This window comes from Porites lutea, chromosome 1 (assembly GCF_958299795.1).
Source record: "Porites lutea chromosome 1, jaPorLute2.1, whole genome shotgun sequence".
NCBI classification, from domain to species: domain Eukaryota; kingdom Metazoa; phylum Cnidaria; class Anthozoa; order Scleractinia; family Poritidae; genus Porites; species Porites lutea.
Window position 1 is genome coordinate 14,457,665 of NC_133201.1, and position 17,774 is coordinate 14,475,438.

A 17,774-nucleotide genomic window follows, 5' to 3' on the forward strand; every position below is an offset into this window, starting at 1 on the left:
ATAGCTGGACATGAAACAGGGGCACCAAACGGCAATTTTCGGGAAAATATCTGTTCGGAAGACGATTTGAGATCTAGAATTTTCGGAGCATTTGTTGTAAAATTTCTTGCTTGCCTGCCTCTCCTAGGATTTTCGAACATCTACAAAATGGTATAATTACCCATTTTTAACGGATTTTGACGCTAAAAAAGGCCACCTAGAATTTTCGGGAGCCTTTTCGTGGCTGAAATTTTCGAGAAGGTAAGTTTTTATCCCTATAATTTTCGGATCACTAGACTTTCAGCTAGGAAATCCGAACAGATGAAAAGTTTTTAGGGGATAAAAATATGCCTATATGTACCGTTTGAATACTAAAATACGTTCAACAATGCTATGTTAAGTGGTTTTGAACTATATCCTCGTTGGGTGCCCCTGATGAAATCGGGGCAAATTTCTCTGTATTTTGTCTTGGCTTTTTGATAATCTAAACCAGGTAGTCAGTCTCACCCTGCTAGCAAAGCTTTTCTGGCTTACAAGAGAAAGACTGCGTGAATCGAATAAGATTTTTGTGGAACATGCACTGCATGTTGCTTGGGACCAGTTTTAGCCGTGCGCTTGGTACATTGGGCTCAGTTATAACCATCGGTTTATCAATAAACAGATGTTCACACTCAAAAACCAGTTTGACGAGGGAAAACAAGACGCGATTCAAACAGAGCCTTCTTTTCTCGTCCTCCATCAATAATAAGACAAAATGAGGCTTTGCTCGCTCGCAGAGTGGTAGTTACTTGCCGTCACCGCTTAAAGAAGCCCCAAGTCATGACTGGTTGATCCACGACTCAACTTCAAAAGATACAGGCTGCGGTCAGAGAGAATTTTATTATTTCTTACCAGAAACAAGTTTTGCAGAAAATGTCCTGGAAGTACTACTAGGAATCCTGAGAACAGTGTAAGCGATATGACCACCACGAGGAAATAAGCTGTCAAAAAAATAAAAGAAAAAAGATAAACAAACACAAAACTTCACATACAAAAACTAAACTACACTATTAATCACACTACAGCGAAAACCAGCATGCAGCAGATCTAAGGCCCAGGCCAAACGTCGAACTTTTCATGAGACGAGCCAACCTTAGTGAGTTAAGTTCATGAAAACGGGTCGACGTCTGGCTCAGTTAAGTTCGTCTGAATGAGTCTGCGGGATCGTTCAACACGCTCTGTTGGCCTGCTTCAACGTCTGAAGGTGTAACCGGGACAAACGCTGATATTCACATGCGAAGAACTAAACTGATAAATTAAATAGTTGTATGATATTGTATATTTAGCCTCGTTCGGGAGAAAATTTATTCAAATTGCTTTTTCGTCTGATTCAGCTGATTGGTTCCCGACGTCTGACCCAGAAAACGATCCTAACTTAATTTAGGTCGACCCAAATTAGAGTTTGGTTCGTCTCATGAAAAGTTCGACGTTTAGCCCAGGCCTAAGTCAAGCGCAGTGGTTAAGAAGGTTATCAAAATCAAGAGAAACCAAGGTATAAGAACATACTTGATCTCGCTTGGATAAACAAATTCTTATATTTTGGAGCATTAAAATGGCACATTTCTGCCACAAGTTCTTAAACCACTAGATTCATACAAGGTAGTTATACAAGGCGTAAATCATATCAAACACACCGTTTTTGTAAAAAGGTTGTCGATAAGGCACTCCCCCAGAGAACACGACGGAAAGCTGAATATACTGGAACGATGATAGTGCAAACAAAACTGTACTTTGTTGGTTTTTGTAATATATAGTATTTCTATCCGTTATATGGACGGGTTCAAACCTGTAAAAGAGAATCGGACAAAAAATCGAGGAAGCAACAACAATTGACTGAATTAAATTATACACGTAAAAACATGGTCTACTGACGCTTTTTTAGTAGCTCAACACAAGATAGTTCGTCCCTCAGCCGATCGAAACTTTATCAAGGCTATATGTTCACACGAGTCGGTCTAAAATCAGTGTAAACGTGAAAGAAATTATGCATCAGTTACGGCTTTCCTCCACACGTGAAAGACCGTGACAAAAAGAAAAGAATCACCAGAAAGGACAAGACGCAAAAACAGGCACCGCTTACGGGTCAGTAAACAGAGTTATCATTAACCTACGAACGACAGACGTTTCTCCTCGCTCATCGTCGCTGATAGCCTCCCACGCTGGCGTTTTTAGGGGAGCTCCCCGCGAGGAGGAGCGTCTGCGACTCAGTGACAGAAATTCCATACTGATGACGTAAATCAATGTTTACATAATAAATCCGGTAGTCATGGGGTTCCAGATGCAAATTTGTTAAATTTTACGTTTCTCCTGGTCGATTTTGGTGTAGTGTTGTGTTCATCTGCGAATCAGCTCCAGCAAAAATCAAATGCTACTTTTAGAAAAGACTATATTCCACAAATATTGACTGTTTTGTTAGACATTCACCGCCTTTACATTTGACCTTTGTGGCCGTTTGTCTCATGTCTGTCATTTGTAAACAATAGCTAAAACAATGAAACTACTCCGTCGACCAGTTAGCGCTTCTGACCGGATTCCGGACAAATTTTGCGTCATCAGAATGGAATTTCTGTCGCTGAGTCGCAGACGTTCCTCCTCGCGAAACGTAGACTGTTCACAGTCCTCTATTTTTCCGTACGATCGTCGAGATCGAGCGCTTCGCGTTACGGGCTGCCATCTTGCATGAGTGTCAAAACTACTTAGGGGGCGGGGGCGGTTTTGGAGGAAGCGAGAAAAATAGAGGGACTGTAATAACATCACTGCAGCTCGCGTTCAGGAGGCGTGACAGGAATTTCACGCCTTTTACCATTCATTAAGAAACTCCGCTGGTGATGGAAAACATGCCAGACACATTTAGCATCGATTACGCCAACCTCGTTCCCAGGGTTCTCTCCTACCCGCCCCACGGAGCGGGTAGGAGAGAACCCTGGGAACGAGGTTGTGATTACGCGTGTTTACAAATATCTTCGAACCAGTGATTTTATAATGTTCCTCGAAATAAAATCGGCAAACATACACAAGAAAACATTTTTCTAATCAAATACCAAAAATCCTTCGTGTGTTTGCGCAAGATGTGCCTTATGGTATGAAAGCGTACGTTTTATGGAAACGTCGACTTGTCAACGACTTGTCAGTGTCGGCGACTTAAACTAAACCCGTTGTCAACGCAAATTAACATTTATTGTCTAATGACCAATCAAACGCCTGCGTTGCTGGTACAACGCGAGCTGTAGTGATGTTATTACAGTCCCTCTATTTTTCTCACCCCCCCTTCCCCCTAAAAAAGCTATAATCCCCGACGCCCGCCTCCTCGGTACATTTTAAATCAAGATAGCCGCGACGGTAAGACGCGGTATATCTAAACGATCTCACGAAAAAATGGGGAACTGTGAACAGTCTACGCGAAACGTTCCTCAGCGGCGACGAGCGTGGAGAAACGTCTACCGTTCCCAGGCTAAGTTATCATATGCGCTACCAACCTTAACAGGTTCGTGTGCCGTCAGATATCCCTTTACGGTGTTTAATGTTTCCAACGCGACAATATAACCATTGCAGTATCATTCTTACGCTACGTCCAAACGCAACCGTTTCTCATTTCATTTTTGACACCTTAGACTGCAAAACAGTCGTTTTTTTTCTCAAAATCTGTAAAGAAATCGGTAAAGCGTGCCGTAAGAGTCTTACGCGCGCGAGCTTCACACGCCCTACGGGCGTGTGAGGCGAGAGAAAAAAAATTTTTAGCGTCTCTTTCCAGGTCTCGCTCTCTGTTTTCAGCCTCGTTTCAAGACCTTTTGTTTGACTGCTCGCGCGCTGCGTACTTGAATACGCAAAAATACGGACCTTTTTGAAGTCTATCGAGACCTTAAGATTCGTGGACGAGGACGACTACCAGGACGAGAATAAAAGGAAAATATATTTTTAAGCCCTCTCCCGATCACAAAATGATAAAACTTTTAACAATTTTATAACTTGCTTACGCCACTACGACATTCTCGCTTACACTCGTAATAGAATGACGACGGCTACCACGTTTTCCGCCAAAATAGCGTTGGTTTACGCCTGCGCACTAATTAGTATTAGAAAATCTCGTCCTCGTCTTAGATTCTTAAGGTCTCTACTGACCTCTAGGCACAGATTTGTACGAACACAGAAAGTCAATAGTGAATCCGTAGTTTCAATTCGTATGAGTCTTAAGCAGAAGCGTATGCTTCTGGTCTTAAGTCAGTATAATATGCTTTGCTCTTACCACGTCTGTGACTGAACATAATAAAATCCGAAAACTTGCACTACTGTTTGAACCACAATCTGGGAAATTAGAGAAAAAAGAACAACTGGAGACATAAGACTTCCTCCCGGTCTCTGAGCCAAAAGAAAAGGATAAGCCTCGGTATAACTCACTGCAAAATACAAAACAGAAATCAAACAACTTTTTGAGCTGCCTGATGCTTCGTGCAAGGGAAAATCGTATGAAACAAGCTGTGAGAACATCGTTTCTCTGTCCCAGACCTCGTGTCTTCCCTCCACCAGGTGTTCGTTTTTCTACACAGACGACCGAAAACCGAAATTACGACTGGGCTTGCAACAGGCGGCCCACTGAGTAATTACAGGAATTAAATATGACTATATTTGCTGATACTAGTAACATTAATGAAATTCCAACGTGCTTCAAACATTAACAGCAGACACCACACTATTTTTACTTTCTTTGTCTGTGGAGGAGCGATGCGTAACACGGCACAGGGCGAATGTTTGACTGGTTGAAAATCCTTGCGTTCAGGTGTTCCGTTCACATGGAACCACCTTAACCGTAAGAAAATGTGGACGCCTAGCCGTTCAATAATTTAAACGCTAAAATCAAGGTCAAATGTTTAGCTGGTACGGTCCAAAATTTGACCGGAGTGGTGTAAACATGCATGGACGCATGGTAACTCAGTTGAAAGACGCCATTTTGGATGCGCTTTGCGCATAAGCAGATGATCAAACCACTGCAAAGGTTAAAATTCAACCTGGTTGGCCAGTTCCGTGTAAACAGAGCGAAAATATTGAACTGTTCCATGCGAACGAAGTGCCTGCACAAATTTTTCAGCTGGTCGAAAATTCGTGCGGTGCCGTGTGGAGGTAGCGTAAATAATCTCCAGAGAAACGTGTAGCATCCGGGATCTTGAAAAAGTGTGGCTGTTATGGTAAGAACTTACTGACGAGAGCAAGGCTGGTAATGATAACAAGATCAATGTAAACATACTGCCAGTCTCCCATGTTCGATGATATCTGAAAAATGAGAAAATAAACATAAACAACATCAGCAATTACCAATTACCATTTGCACAAAGTAATAAGACCAGTTGATTTCTGTTTCACTAACACATGAAAAAAAAATCCCTTCGCACGAAAGTGTTCCGCGTTTCAGATCGAATTTGAATTTGGGAATGTTGGTCTTTGATGAGCGTGGAAAACCGGAGGACTGGGAGAAACACTTCTCGCAGCAGGGGCCCGTTTATAGGAAGTCCCGATAACTCTTCGGGCCCGAAAAGCTGTTTTATGTTTGCCTTGTTTACATTCAAGATCAACGTTTCAATAATTTTGAAAATGATACAATGAAACTATCAGTTAACGAAGCAAAACTGACTGGTTTGTGAGCTAGGAACTTTGCTGCTATTCAACCGGTTTTGATTTCAAAATTTGCCTTCGAACCCGAAAAGTTAACGGGCCTTTCGAGAAACGGGTCCCAGGTTCCCGTTTCTCGAGGATCCCGGTAACATTTCGGCCCGAAATAAAGTATTCAAATCAAAATATAAACAATAAAAGCGCGGGTCATATTTAAAAAAAATCAGTCCATTTTTTTTTTATTGACAACAAATTAACAACATTAATACACAGCAGAAGGTAAAAGAATCAATAAGTAAATAAATATGTCAGTAAGTAACAAAACAAATTACAATAAAAATAAAAATAAAAATAAAAAATAACCCTGCCAGTTGCCACACATATTCAATATTGTTTACCACAATTTTCAATGCGATATTGTTCAAAAAGCTTACGTAAAAATTCCTCTAAATTAGGTTTCGTTACAATGTTCTTGTTAACTGATAGTTTTACCATAAAAACTGCAAAACTATTTTAAAAAATTATCTTGAGTGTAAAGAGAACAGCTTTCCGGGCCCGTTAATTACCAGGACTTTCCAAAAATGGGCCCCCGAGAAGAATACCGAAAAAAACGCACCCAACATATTGCAACGAAGTCGATATTGGAACCCAGGCCATATTGGTGGGAGGTGTGCTCTCACTACTACGACATTCTTGTTTGCCTAAATATACGAGCAAGAACATTTTACATTTACAAAAAGAAAGGCTACACTCTGGACTTGTTCTAGTGTTAGCTCAGCAACCCTAACCTTAAACACTGTTATCTTTACAATGGTATGTCTTACGTAATGTGAAACTTTTGTGAGTAGTTGAGGGACAACCTATGAGCACAAAGTGTTTATCTTCTATTTAAACAAAGTGTTCACTGAAGTCACGAAGCTATTGAGCTTTACGAGTTCATTGACGAATATTATGAAAACGCTTCCACTAATAATTGGAAGCTTTTCAACCCATTTTCAAAAAGGAAACTGGGTTATATTCAGCTAAGCAAAAAGCATTTCACTTGACAATGACATTATCTCGAGTTCCTGTTGTGTATCTGTTACACAAACCTTGAACCTTTTAAGTACAAACAGCGCTGGCAGCTCAAAAACACATATTTCTTGAAAAAAAAGGAAAATAAAACGCATTGTGGGCATGATATTCAGCTTTACGACAGAGCGGTTCATTAATGGCGGAAAGCTCAGTGAAGCAGTCATGTCTTGAACTTGTTCCGTCGAGCTACACATAAAGCGATCAAACTTACTGCGTGCATAAATTTACCATACTTACAGAATATAACAAAAGCACGGACACAAACTGCACAATGCTGTAAAGAGCCATGTACTTAAAGGTTCCAAAAGATGTCACCAGGGCTGCTCTACCTTCTCTGAAATCACAACAAGAACTGTCACATGGGGAAAACTCGGAATATAGAACACTCAAAATTGAACATTTAAAATCGCAAAGCACAAAGGTTTTCATCAAAGAAAAAGTCAGAGGAGACAACGTGTCAGAAGTTTAACAAATAGTAACGCGGGCACGTGATACCTGCGCCAAGGTGTTATTTTGGAGTAACGATTTCATTTCAATCATCATCATCAGTGAACATAAGAAAGGTCACTGGGGGATAAACCTGTGGTTTCAACTGGCAACCATCAACAGACCGTTGAATTCAAAGTAAGCATAGTGATAACTAGTGGTTATGTTAGTTAGCACATTCGCCACTTTAGAAACGAGAAGGAAACTGAGCTGTGTTAACTTACGCAAAGACTTCTGGGACTTTTAAAAGAGACAGGAAAAAAGTTGACCAATGGCTGACCAGCGCGATCCCAGTAACAATTGCAGGACACATTTCTGCTCCAGTTTCATTCACGTTTGTAAAGTAGCAAATGAGGATACACTACCTCCCGCGAGCATTATAATGCTTTTAACTTACCTTTGTGTCGAAATAAACGATACAAATCTAATGCGCTGTCAACTGAAGAATTAAATATAGTGTAGGTTTACCTTATCAATGTAGGAACACAATCAATGTTGGATATCTGTTAAAAGAAATGGGACTCGTTACTATCCAAACTTTTTTGAAAGCCGATTATGAAATTGGGAACTTAAGACGTGAACCAGGCAAGGCGATAAATTTTTACAGTATCTTGCTTAGATGCGGAGCAAGTCGAGAAATGAAAGGACAACAGATAATACAAGTAATAAAGAAATAGTGTTTTCATCAAACAGATTGGAGATAATACTTTTGTTTCATGTTTGTACTAGGTTTCGACTACTCAACGCACTGAGTCAATTCATTAGCCACAAAACAGATGGAACATTCTTAAATGAAATCATCATCATCATTGCTATACTGTGCACACACAGACCAATGCGTCCATTTTTGAACGAAAAGGTGCTAGTCATTCCCTGAAGAAGTCAGACCGTGCCTATCGAAATATTGGAAAGAAATATAATCTCACAGCTGTACAGTCAACCTTGGTATTTTAGATCCATCAAGATCCGGTACCTTTGTTTTGTAGGTTGGATCGTGCTATCTATTAACAAGATATTTTATCGAAATAATGCTAAACATAGAGTGATCAGTGAAAACGCCGTTGCTTAGGCTACGTACGCTCCGAGTAATGAGCTCCCACATCGCCATCATTTTCCACTTATGTCCAGACAGCTAGCGATTCGAATTGGACGCCACTTGGAGAGAAGCGATTTTCGCGAGAATGGCACAAATGGCGAAAAACGCCAAAGGGCTGGCGAGATTCAGAATGTGGCAAATATTCAAATTGGATGCCAAAAGTGGCCCCTTGGAGAATGGCGATTTTGGCGAAATTGGCAACAATTTTGGCAAAATTTGCGAAATTGACGAAAACACACCAACGATGAAACTTGTAATGAGTAAATTCGGTAACTAAACAGGCCCCTAAGAGTGTCGATTTTCACAAAAATGGCTAACCAGACAAAAATGCCAACAGGTAAAAAATATGGTAGGGCATTTATCTAAAAATAGGATCCCTTTGAAATGGAAAATAGTTTTACTACACTAAGCATTGCTTTAATTAACTGTGAAGCAACATTTATCAAATACAACTGAATCAAATATATAAGACAACAATGAATGGAAGTCGTTTCAGATAAGCTGATGTATTTGTCCCCAAGTACTCCACAGGTCAAGTGAACATTTTCTTATTTTTACTTAGATGTTGCTGAACGTACCAAAAGCAATGTGAGGCGCTGAAATATCACACTAGCATCACTTGCTCTTGCATGGTTTATTCCTGTCAAAGATTGGTCGTTCAAGCCATCCAAAGCAATTTCACGCCCCACAGCTAGTCCAAAAATAACTCGAAAAGACGACCTCCAAGTCCTTGAAATGATCAGAATTCCTTACCATGCACACTCCTAAACAATCCTAATTGCTGACAATTCTCTTTACAATGAAGGAGAGATTGTTCGTTAAAGCCATCCAAAGCAATCTCACCTCCTACAGCTAGCCCAAAAATAACTCAAGAAGACGTCCTCCAAGTCCTTGAAATGATAAGAATTCCTTACCATGCACACTCCTAAACAATCCTAATTGCTGACAATTCTCTTTACAATAAAGGAGAGATTGTTCGATCAAGCCATCCAAAGCAATCTCACGTCCCACAGCTAGTCCAAAAATAACTCGAAAAGACGACCTCCAAGTCCTTGAAATGATAAGAATTCCTTACCATGCACACTCCTAAACAATCCTAATTGCTGACAATTCTCTTTACAATGAAGGAGAGATTGTTCGTTCAAGCCATCCAAAGCAATCTCACCTCCTACAGCTAGTCCAAAAATAACTCAAGAAGACGACCTCCAAGTCCTTGAAATAATAAGAATTCCTTACCATGCACACTCCTAAACAATCCTAATTGCTGACAATTCTCTTTACAGTGAACGAGAGATTGTTCGTTCAAGCCATCCAAAGCAATCTCACGTCCTACAGCTAGTCCAAAAATAACTCGAAAAGACGACCTCCAAGTCCTTGAAATGATAAGAATTCCTTACCATGCACACTCCTAAACAATCCTAATTGCTGACAATTCTCTTTACAATGAAGGAGAGATTGTTCGTTCAAGCCATCCAAAGCAATCTCACGCCCCACAGCTAGTCCAAAAATAACTCGAAAAGACGACCTCCAAGTCCTTGAAATGATAAGAATTCCTTACCATGCACACTCCTTAACAATCCTAATTGCTGACAATTCTCTTTACAGTGAAGGAGAGATTGTTCGTTCAAGCCATCCAAAGCAATCTCACGTCCAACAGCTAAACCAAAAATAACTCGAAAAGACGACCTCCAAGTCTTTGAAATGATAAGAATTCCTTACCATGCACACTCCTAAACAATCCTAATTGCTGACAATTCACTTTACAATGAAGGAGAGATTGTTCGTTCAAGCCATCCAAAGCAATCTCACCTCCTACAGCTAGTCCAAAAATAACTCAAGAAGACGTCCTCCAAGTCCTTGAAATGAAAAGAATTCCTTACCATGCACACTCCTAAACAATCCTAATTGCTGACAATTCACTTTACAATGAAGGAGAGATTGTTCGTTCAAGCCATCCAAAGCAATCTCACCTCCTACAGCTAGTCCAAAAATAACTCAAGAACACGTCCTCCAAGTCCTTGAAATGATAAGAATTCCTTACCATGCACACTCCTAAACAATCCTAATTGCTGACAATTCTCTTTACAATGAAGGAGAGATTGTTCGTTCAAGCCATCCAAAGCAATCTCACGTCCCACAGCTAGTCCAAAAATAACTCGAAAAGACGACCTCCAAGTCCTTGAAATGATAAGAATTCCTTACCATGCACACTCCTAAACAATCCTAATTGCTGACAATTCTCTTTACAATGAAGGAGAGATTGTTCGTTCAAGCCATCCAAAGCAATCTCACCTCCTACAGCTAGTCCAAAAATAACTCAAGAAGACGTCCTCCAAGTCCTTGAAATGATAAGAATTCCTTACCATGCACACTCCTAAACAATCCTAATTGCTGACAATTCACTTTACAATGAAGGAGAGATTGTTCGTTCAAGCCATCCAAAGCAATCTCACCTCCTACAGCTAGTCCAAAAATAACTCAAGAAGACGTCCTCCAAGTCCTTGAAATGATAAGAATTCCTTACCATGCACACTCCTAAACAACCCTAATTGCTGACAATTCTCTTTACAATGAAGGAGAGATTGTTCGTTCAAGCCATCCAAAGCAATCTCACGCCCCACAGCTAGTCCAAAAATAACTCGAAAAGACGACCTCCAAGTTCTTGAAATGCTAAGAATTCCTTACCATGCACACTCCTAAACAATCCTAATTGCTGACAATTCTCTTTACAATGAAGGAGAGATTGTTCGTTCAAGCCATGCAAAGCAATCTCACGCCCCACAGCTAGTCCAAACATAACTCGAAAAGACGACCTCCAAGTCCTTGAAATGATAAGAATTCCTTACCATGCACACTCCTAAACAATTCTAATTGCTGACAATTCTCTTTACAGTGAAGGAGAGATTGTTCGTTCAAGCCATCCAAAGCAATCTCACGTCCCACAGCTAGTCCAAAAATAACTCGAAAAGACGACCTCCAAGTCCTTGAAATGATAAGAATTCCTTACCATGCACACTCCTAAACAATCCTAATTGCTGACAATTCACTTTACAATGAAGGAGAGATTGTTGGTTCAAGCCATCCAAAGCAATCTCACCCCCTACAGCTAGTCCAAAAATAACTCAAGAAGACGTCCTCCAAGTCCTTGAAATGATAAGAATTCCTTACCATGCACACTCCTAAACAATCCTAATGGCTGACAATTCTCTTTACAATGAAGGAGAGATTGTTCGTTCAAGCCATCCAAAGCAATCTCACGCCCCACAGCTAGTCCAAAAATAACTCGAAAAGACGACCTCCAAGTCCTTGAAATGATAAGAATTCCTTACCATGCACACTCCTAAACAATCCTAATTGCTGACAATTCTCTTTACAATGAAGGAGAGATTGTTCGTTCAAGCCATCCAAAGCAATCTCACGCCCCACAGCTAGTCCAAAAATAACTCGAAAAGACGACCTCCAAGTCCTTGAAATGATAAGAATTCCTTACCATGCACACTCCTTAACAATCCTAATTGCTGACAATTCTCTTTACAATGAAGGAGAGATTGTTCGTTCAAGCCATCCAAAGCAATCTCACCTCCTACAGCTAGTCCAAAAATAACTCAAGAAGACGTCCTCCAAGTCCTTGAAATGATAAGAATTCCTTACCATGCACACTCCTAAACAATCCTAATTGCTGACAATTCTCTTTACAATGAAGGAGAGATTGTTCGTTCAAGCCATCCAAAGCAATCTCACCTCCTACAGCTAGTCCAAAAATAACTCAAGAAGACGTCCTCCAAGTCCTTGAAATGATAAGAATTCCTTACCATGCACACTCCTAAACAATCCTAATTGCTGACAATTCTCTTTACAATGAAGGAGAGATTGTTCGTTCAAGCCATCCAAAGCAATCTCACGCCCCACAGCTAGTCCAAAAATAACTCGAAAAGACGACCTCCAAGTCCTTGAAATGATAAGAATTCCTTACCATGCACACTCCTAAACAATCCTAATTGCTGACAATTCACTTTACAATGAAGGAGAGATTGTTCGTTCAAGCCATCCAAAGCAATCTCACCTCCTACAGCTAGTCCAAAAATAACTCAAGAAGACGTCCTCCAAGTCCTTGAAATGATAAGAATTCCTTACCATGCACACTCCTAAACAATCCTAATTGCTGACAATTCTCTTTACAATGAAGGAGAGATTGTTCGTTCAAGCCATCCAAAGCAATCTCACGCCCCACAGCTAGTCCAAAAATAACTCGAAAAGACGACCTCCAAGTCCTTGAAATGATAAGAATTCCTTACCATGCACACTCCTTAACAGTCCTAATTGCTGACAATTCTCTTTACAATGAAGGAGAGATTGTTCGTTCAAGCCATCCAAAGCAATCTCACCTCCTACAGCTAGTCCAAAAATAACTCAAGAAGACGTCCTCCAAGTCCTTGAAATGATAAGAATTCCTTACCATGCACACTCCTAAACAATCCTAATTGCTGACAATTCTCTTTACAATGAAGGAGAGATTGTTCGTTCAAGCCATCCAAAACAATCTCACGCCCCACAGCTAGTCCAATAATAGAGACCTTAAGCAACTACGACGACGACGCAAAATAAAATTGGTTTTATTAGCAAAACAACAGCTCTGCACGTGCATCACGTTTTTTGGTACATTTCTTTGACGTCCACTGCAAGACTATGACGTGAAACCTCCCAATGTAACGTTTTATGGAGGAGGTGGATATACGACGACAAATTTTCCTTTCTCCATTGGAACATGGAAAAATCCCTTAAGAATTCAACTCGAGGAGAAGTCGCCTACATTCGACGAATTGAGCGGTTCCAAATAGACGCGATTAAGTTTGAAAGGATACAAATTCATTTCTTTGTCATGTTTTCACTTCCGTCGTCGTCGAAGTTGCTTAAGGTCTCTAATAAATCGAGAAGACAACCTCCAAGTCCATGAAATGATAAGGATTCCTTACCATGCACACTCTGACTTTTGAGGGTTGATGTGACCTAAACAATCCTAATTGCTGACAATTCTCATTACAATGTGTGCCATTAAATTGTGAGGCAGAAATGTTCTTCAGCTTGCGTGCGTCACTTTGAAATGCGTAAATTCGCTCATTTACCTTACGTATACCTAAACGAAACGTACTTCAACGCATATTATGCCATTCACAATGAAATTGAAATTACAACACCAATCATGCATGTGCACCTAATTCTGTGTCTTTTCATCAAGCAAATATATAAAAAGGTATTGTGCAAGTTTGTCTCGTTCTTAAAACATCACTCAGGTATCCAATAAGGACAAAAAGCCATAACATTTCCAAACAATCCTCTATTTTTCTTCACCTGCCACTGCTCGTCGTATCTCCTCACCAGGCCCTTTCTATTAACTCGGAGACCCTGGAAACGACATTAATCGTTTTTGCTTACTCAGAGTGATCACCAAAATCGGCTATTTCAACATGGCCGTCGATAAAACAAGTGCGTACTCCTTACCACACGTTACATATTCTGTGAAACAGCAATGAACCAGCTCGTTTATATAAGATTGAACGCCATTTTAACAAAGAGGATGGACCCTCTAGGCAATAACGACCATCCCATTGTGCGTGGCCTTGAAGCAAAATGGATTCCTCAAGGAATTTATAAAGATGAACTAGCTATTAAGTATTCAGGTTCTTAACATAATTCCAACAGCGACTGCAAGAATAGGAAATTAAGGATACCTATCTTGAAATTTTTGGTAAGTAAATTGCGACAAACACTACGACAAGTACCATTCACTGATAGCCAACACAACTCGCAAACCATTCCACCAATTTTAATTGTGGAAGAAATTATTAAGAGGTGGTAATCTCCAAACAAGCACTGTTGTTTGAGACGAATTGCAAATCGCAAGAGATTATCAGTTAGAGGTAATAGCATTATAAACAGAGTAATAAAACTTTGGTTACACTAGCCTTGTCATTATCTATATGTTGGCAACATTTTCACTATCTTATGGGCATGTTTTCCACCTCCTTCACATATTTCAGATAGCTTGACTTATCTTCAAAGGAATCCTTTTGCCAAGCCATACAAATCAACAATCTGCATGTTAACAAATCGATGTATTCGGAATTTTTTGCCAAATACGTCAAAATCGTCGCTTTCAAAAGGGACCCTTTGCCATGTCATTTGATATTTTGTTAACAATTTGGCGGTTGTTCGCCATTTTTGCTATTTTTGCCAAAATCGCCGCTTTCAAATGGGACCCTTTGCCATCCCATTCGGTATTTTAACAATTTGGCGGTTGATCGCCATTTCCACCCTTTTAGTCAAATACACCATTTTCGCCAAAATTGCCACTTTCAAAAGGGACCCTTTGCCATCTCATTTGGAACTTTGTTAACAATTTGGCGGTTGTTCGCCATTTCTGCCATTTTCGCCTAATACGCCATTCTTGCCAAAAGCGCCACCTTTTCCATCTCATTTGATATTTTGTTAACAATTTTGCGATTCTTTGCTGTTTCTGCCATTGTCAACAAATACGTCATTTTCGCCTAATTTTTGCCATTTTCGCAAGTGTGTGCCTCTCTCATTTTCTTGACAAGGCAGCCATACGTACAAGGCAGCTTGAAAGTTGATGTGGACTTGCTAATGCAACACACACACATAGACGATTCACGTACCGGGTTTACATTCCCTACTCTTTACGAACAATAGTGTGGGGTCTTTTCCGTCTCACAAGAAACAGATAAGGAAAAATACAATGACACGACGAGACTAGGATGTACAAACAAATGTAGATAACAAAAAATGGCAGCACATTCTCGTCAGTTATTTAAGTAAGACCCTGAGTGTTTTGTCAGGCTGGGAATCGAAGTCAGGCTTTCCGCTCTGAACTCTGGTTTGCTAACCAGTCAGCAGTGATTTGTTGGGTAAACATTATGCGACAGACCAGTCTACAAACATACCTTTGAAGTAAATGGGGACGCAACAGACGCTTCAGCCTCTGATAACGAGATTCCTGCGTGAGCTATCTTAAGCGCCTGTAGGAAAACCAAGGCATAAATAAGTAGCAATACGTTTTAATGATAATGTATGGGTTTTGTCTCCTAATCAGAAGAAAACTGCATTTCGTTTGTTTATCGGAAGAGGGAATTAGGTGAAAATTTTCTTTGTTAGAGGACAAGTTGCGACCACTTCACTTCGTAACAAGAATCTTTTGACTTCCCGTAGGTAGAGCTTGAAGATTTTAGTGGCAGGAGGCGATCTCCAATTACCAAAGTGTAGATGTATTTTCTGTTATAGTATTCTTTCACGTCGGCATTGCAAACTGTTTCAAACTCAAAAAACGAGTAAAGTCGTCGATGAACTTAGAAAGAATAATCATAAATAAGAATGCGTGTTGTTGTCTCACCCCACAGTCATTGGCTCCATCTCCACACATACCAACACAGTAGCTAATACAAGAGAAACAAAGACCATCAAATTTTACAGAGATAATTTTATGAAAGATCTTTTAATTTAAGCCTTGCAGCTGTACAAGAATTGCATATAGCATGCGTGATTTTCATCATACAACTAAACTAACTAAACACAGCCGTGAGTGAGCCCGAGGTCTATCGAAGATACTCAGCGGTACCTTTACAGCAAAAAGACAGGCAAAAAATATTACTAATGTTATTCAAATAGAGCAAGCTAAGCATTCGTACGGTAATTTTCGGCTCAGAAGGCATGATATCCTCAAATAAAGATTTTCGTAGGAACTGAATTGAACGGTGAACAGGCAACATGTCTACAAAGTTGACTGGAATTCAAGTTGACAGACATATCGGAGGTAAAGATCTGGGATAACTTCTTTAATGCTTGTGGTAGGTACCCTCTTCGTGTCTTTGGGCAAAAAACAAGCCAGTGACATCAGCGACTTGATCGAATACAATCAGCAGAGGCATATAGGATCCTATGTAAAGAGCCATGCAAAACACAAGCAAGGCACAATTAAACAATGTAGACATGACTTAATAAGGTTTGGACCATACAAAAATATCTTTGACACGTTCTTAGAAAAGGAAGCTCACTAGAAGAACTGATGGTTTATTGCATGAAAACAGTCCATGTTATTCAGCGGCGCGGGGTAAAGATTTATTGTTATTATTTGCACTCGATTAATCAGTAAACGACTTACTCCAATTTCTGCAATCCTTCAATAAGATGGGTTTTCTGCTCTGGGGACATTCTTGCAAACACCGTTCCAGATATCATCAACTGAAAATTATCCCGTGTTAATAACACTAATAATCAAAGGCAAGAAACACCAACACCGATTTATACGTACATTCTTCCTAATAGGTTAATAACGTGGAAACCTTGGTTTTCTTTTTTCAATCTAAGGAATTAGCGCTTACATATAAGAATCTTTTGGTGACAATATCCCTTTCACTCCTGAAAAAAGGCCAAAGTGAAAATTCAATAAAATGTCGGAATTTCATTTTGCAGAATGCTAAAAAACAGATATTACTAAGTCAAAGTGCTGCCACAGAGGTTTCATTTAAGTGGTCACACTGCAGGATTTCTTCCAGACTCAGAAGTTGGAACCACCTTACAAGACTCCATCCTTAATCATTCTGGGATTGAAAGGGTTAAAACGAATAATTTCCGTCTGCCCAAAAACGAAAAAAAGGAGGGCTTAAAAAACTAAATAGCACATTATACTTGCACATATACGCATCATTATCATCAGAAGGGATTGAATGATGTTATCCTTTGCTCCTTGCCAATGACCGGTCATTGCTGGTGACATAACTGCTGGTTTGTCATTGTATAAAGTTGCCCTTGGCTAAACTGTTGAAGGTGGAGGGTTTACTTAAGTAATGTAAGACTTACTTCAATCAAAGCAAGAAATAAACTGGATACCTTCTTGAACAGCTCTGCCCTATGACTCCGAATTAAGGCAAATGATTTCCCAGCTAAAGCCAAATGATAGGAGCATTTTCCAAATCTTGTTTGATAAACACATTGATCCTAGGTAAGCATAATAAAGACACAAATGGTAATAACATTACCAACAGAAATTCTTAACTATTCATAAAACTCTCAAAGTGGAGTATGGCGACAATAGTGGGTAAAAACAAACCATACTAATACTTCATTTGGAAAGAAAAAAATAGACGCAAGTGAATGTTTTATGCGTTACCTCCGATACTAAATCGTCTTTATTTTCAACTTCTCCAACAACAGTCCATTTAATCTGAAGATCAGAGGAATGATCATCGCTTCGTTTTGCCGTTACTTCAATGACCTGATGACAAACAGTCAACAAATTTAGTGGGGTCTTTTTGTAAAAGACAAACAAACAATTTTGCGACGGACATGAATTGAAACTGAAATACATCCGCAACAAATGTCTAATGTTTTCATCGGTTGTGTAGTTTCCACTGCTGACGCAATAGTGGATCCTAGTTTACCGCAAGGACTACACAAACTTTTGGACTCGACGCCATCCAAACTCCAT

The 17,774-nt window shown here is 39.9% G+C and overlaps 1 protein-coding gene across 2 annotated transcripts in view; it reads right to left on the minus strand.

Moving 5' to 3' along the window:
• Positions 1-17,774, minus strand: part of LOC140945741 (polyamine-transporting ATPase 13A3-like) — a 65,770-nt gene that overhangs the window by 8,287 nt on the left and 39,709 nt on the right. The window contains exons 25-35 of one of the 2 annotated variants that reach the window (XM_073394795.1): positions 17,457-17,561; positions 17,177-17,284; positions 16,449-16,528; positions 15,681-15,723; positions 15,235-15,309; positions 7,648-7,682; positions 6,931-7,027; positions 5,211-5,283; positions 4,262-4,412; positions 1,653-1,804; positions 871-959 (exon numbers count right to left, since the gene is read on the minus strand). In XM_073394795.1, coding sequence (XP_073250896.1) covers positions 871-959; positions 1,653-1,804; positions 4,262-4,412; positions 5,211-5,283; positions 6,931-7,027; positions 7,648-7,682; positions 15,235-15,309; positions 15,681-15,723; positions 16,449-16,528; positions 17,177-17,284; positions 17,457-17,561 — 1,008 coding nt within the window. The remainder of the gene's footprint in view (positions 1-870; positions 960-1,652; positions 1,805-4,261; positions 4,413-5,210; positions 5,284-6,930; positions 7,028-7,647; positions 7,683-15,234; positions 15,310-15,680; positions 15,724-16,448; positions 16,529-17,176; positions 17,285-17,456; positions 17,562-17,774) is intronic. The other variant, XM_073394800.1, reaches the window with a different exon arrangement.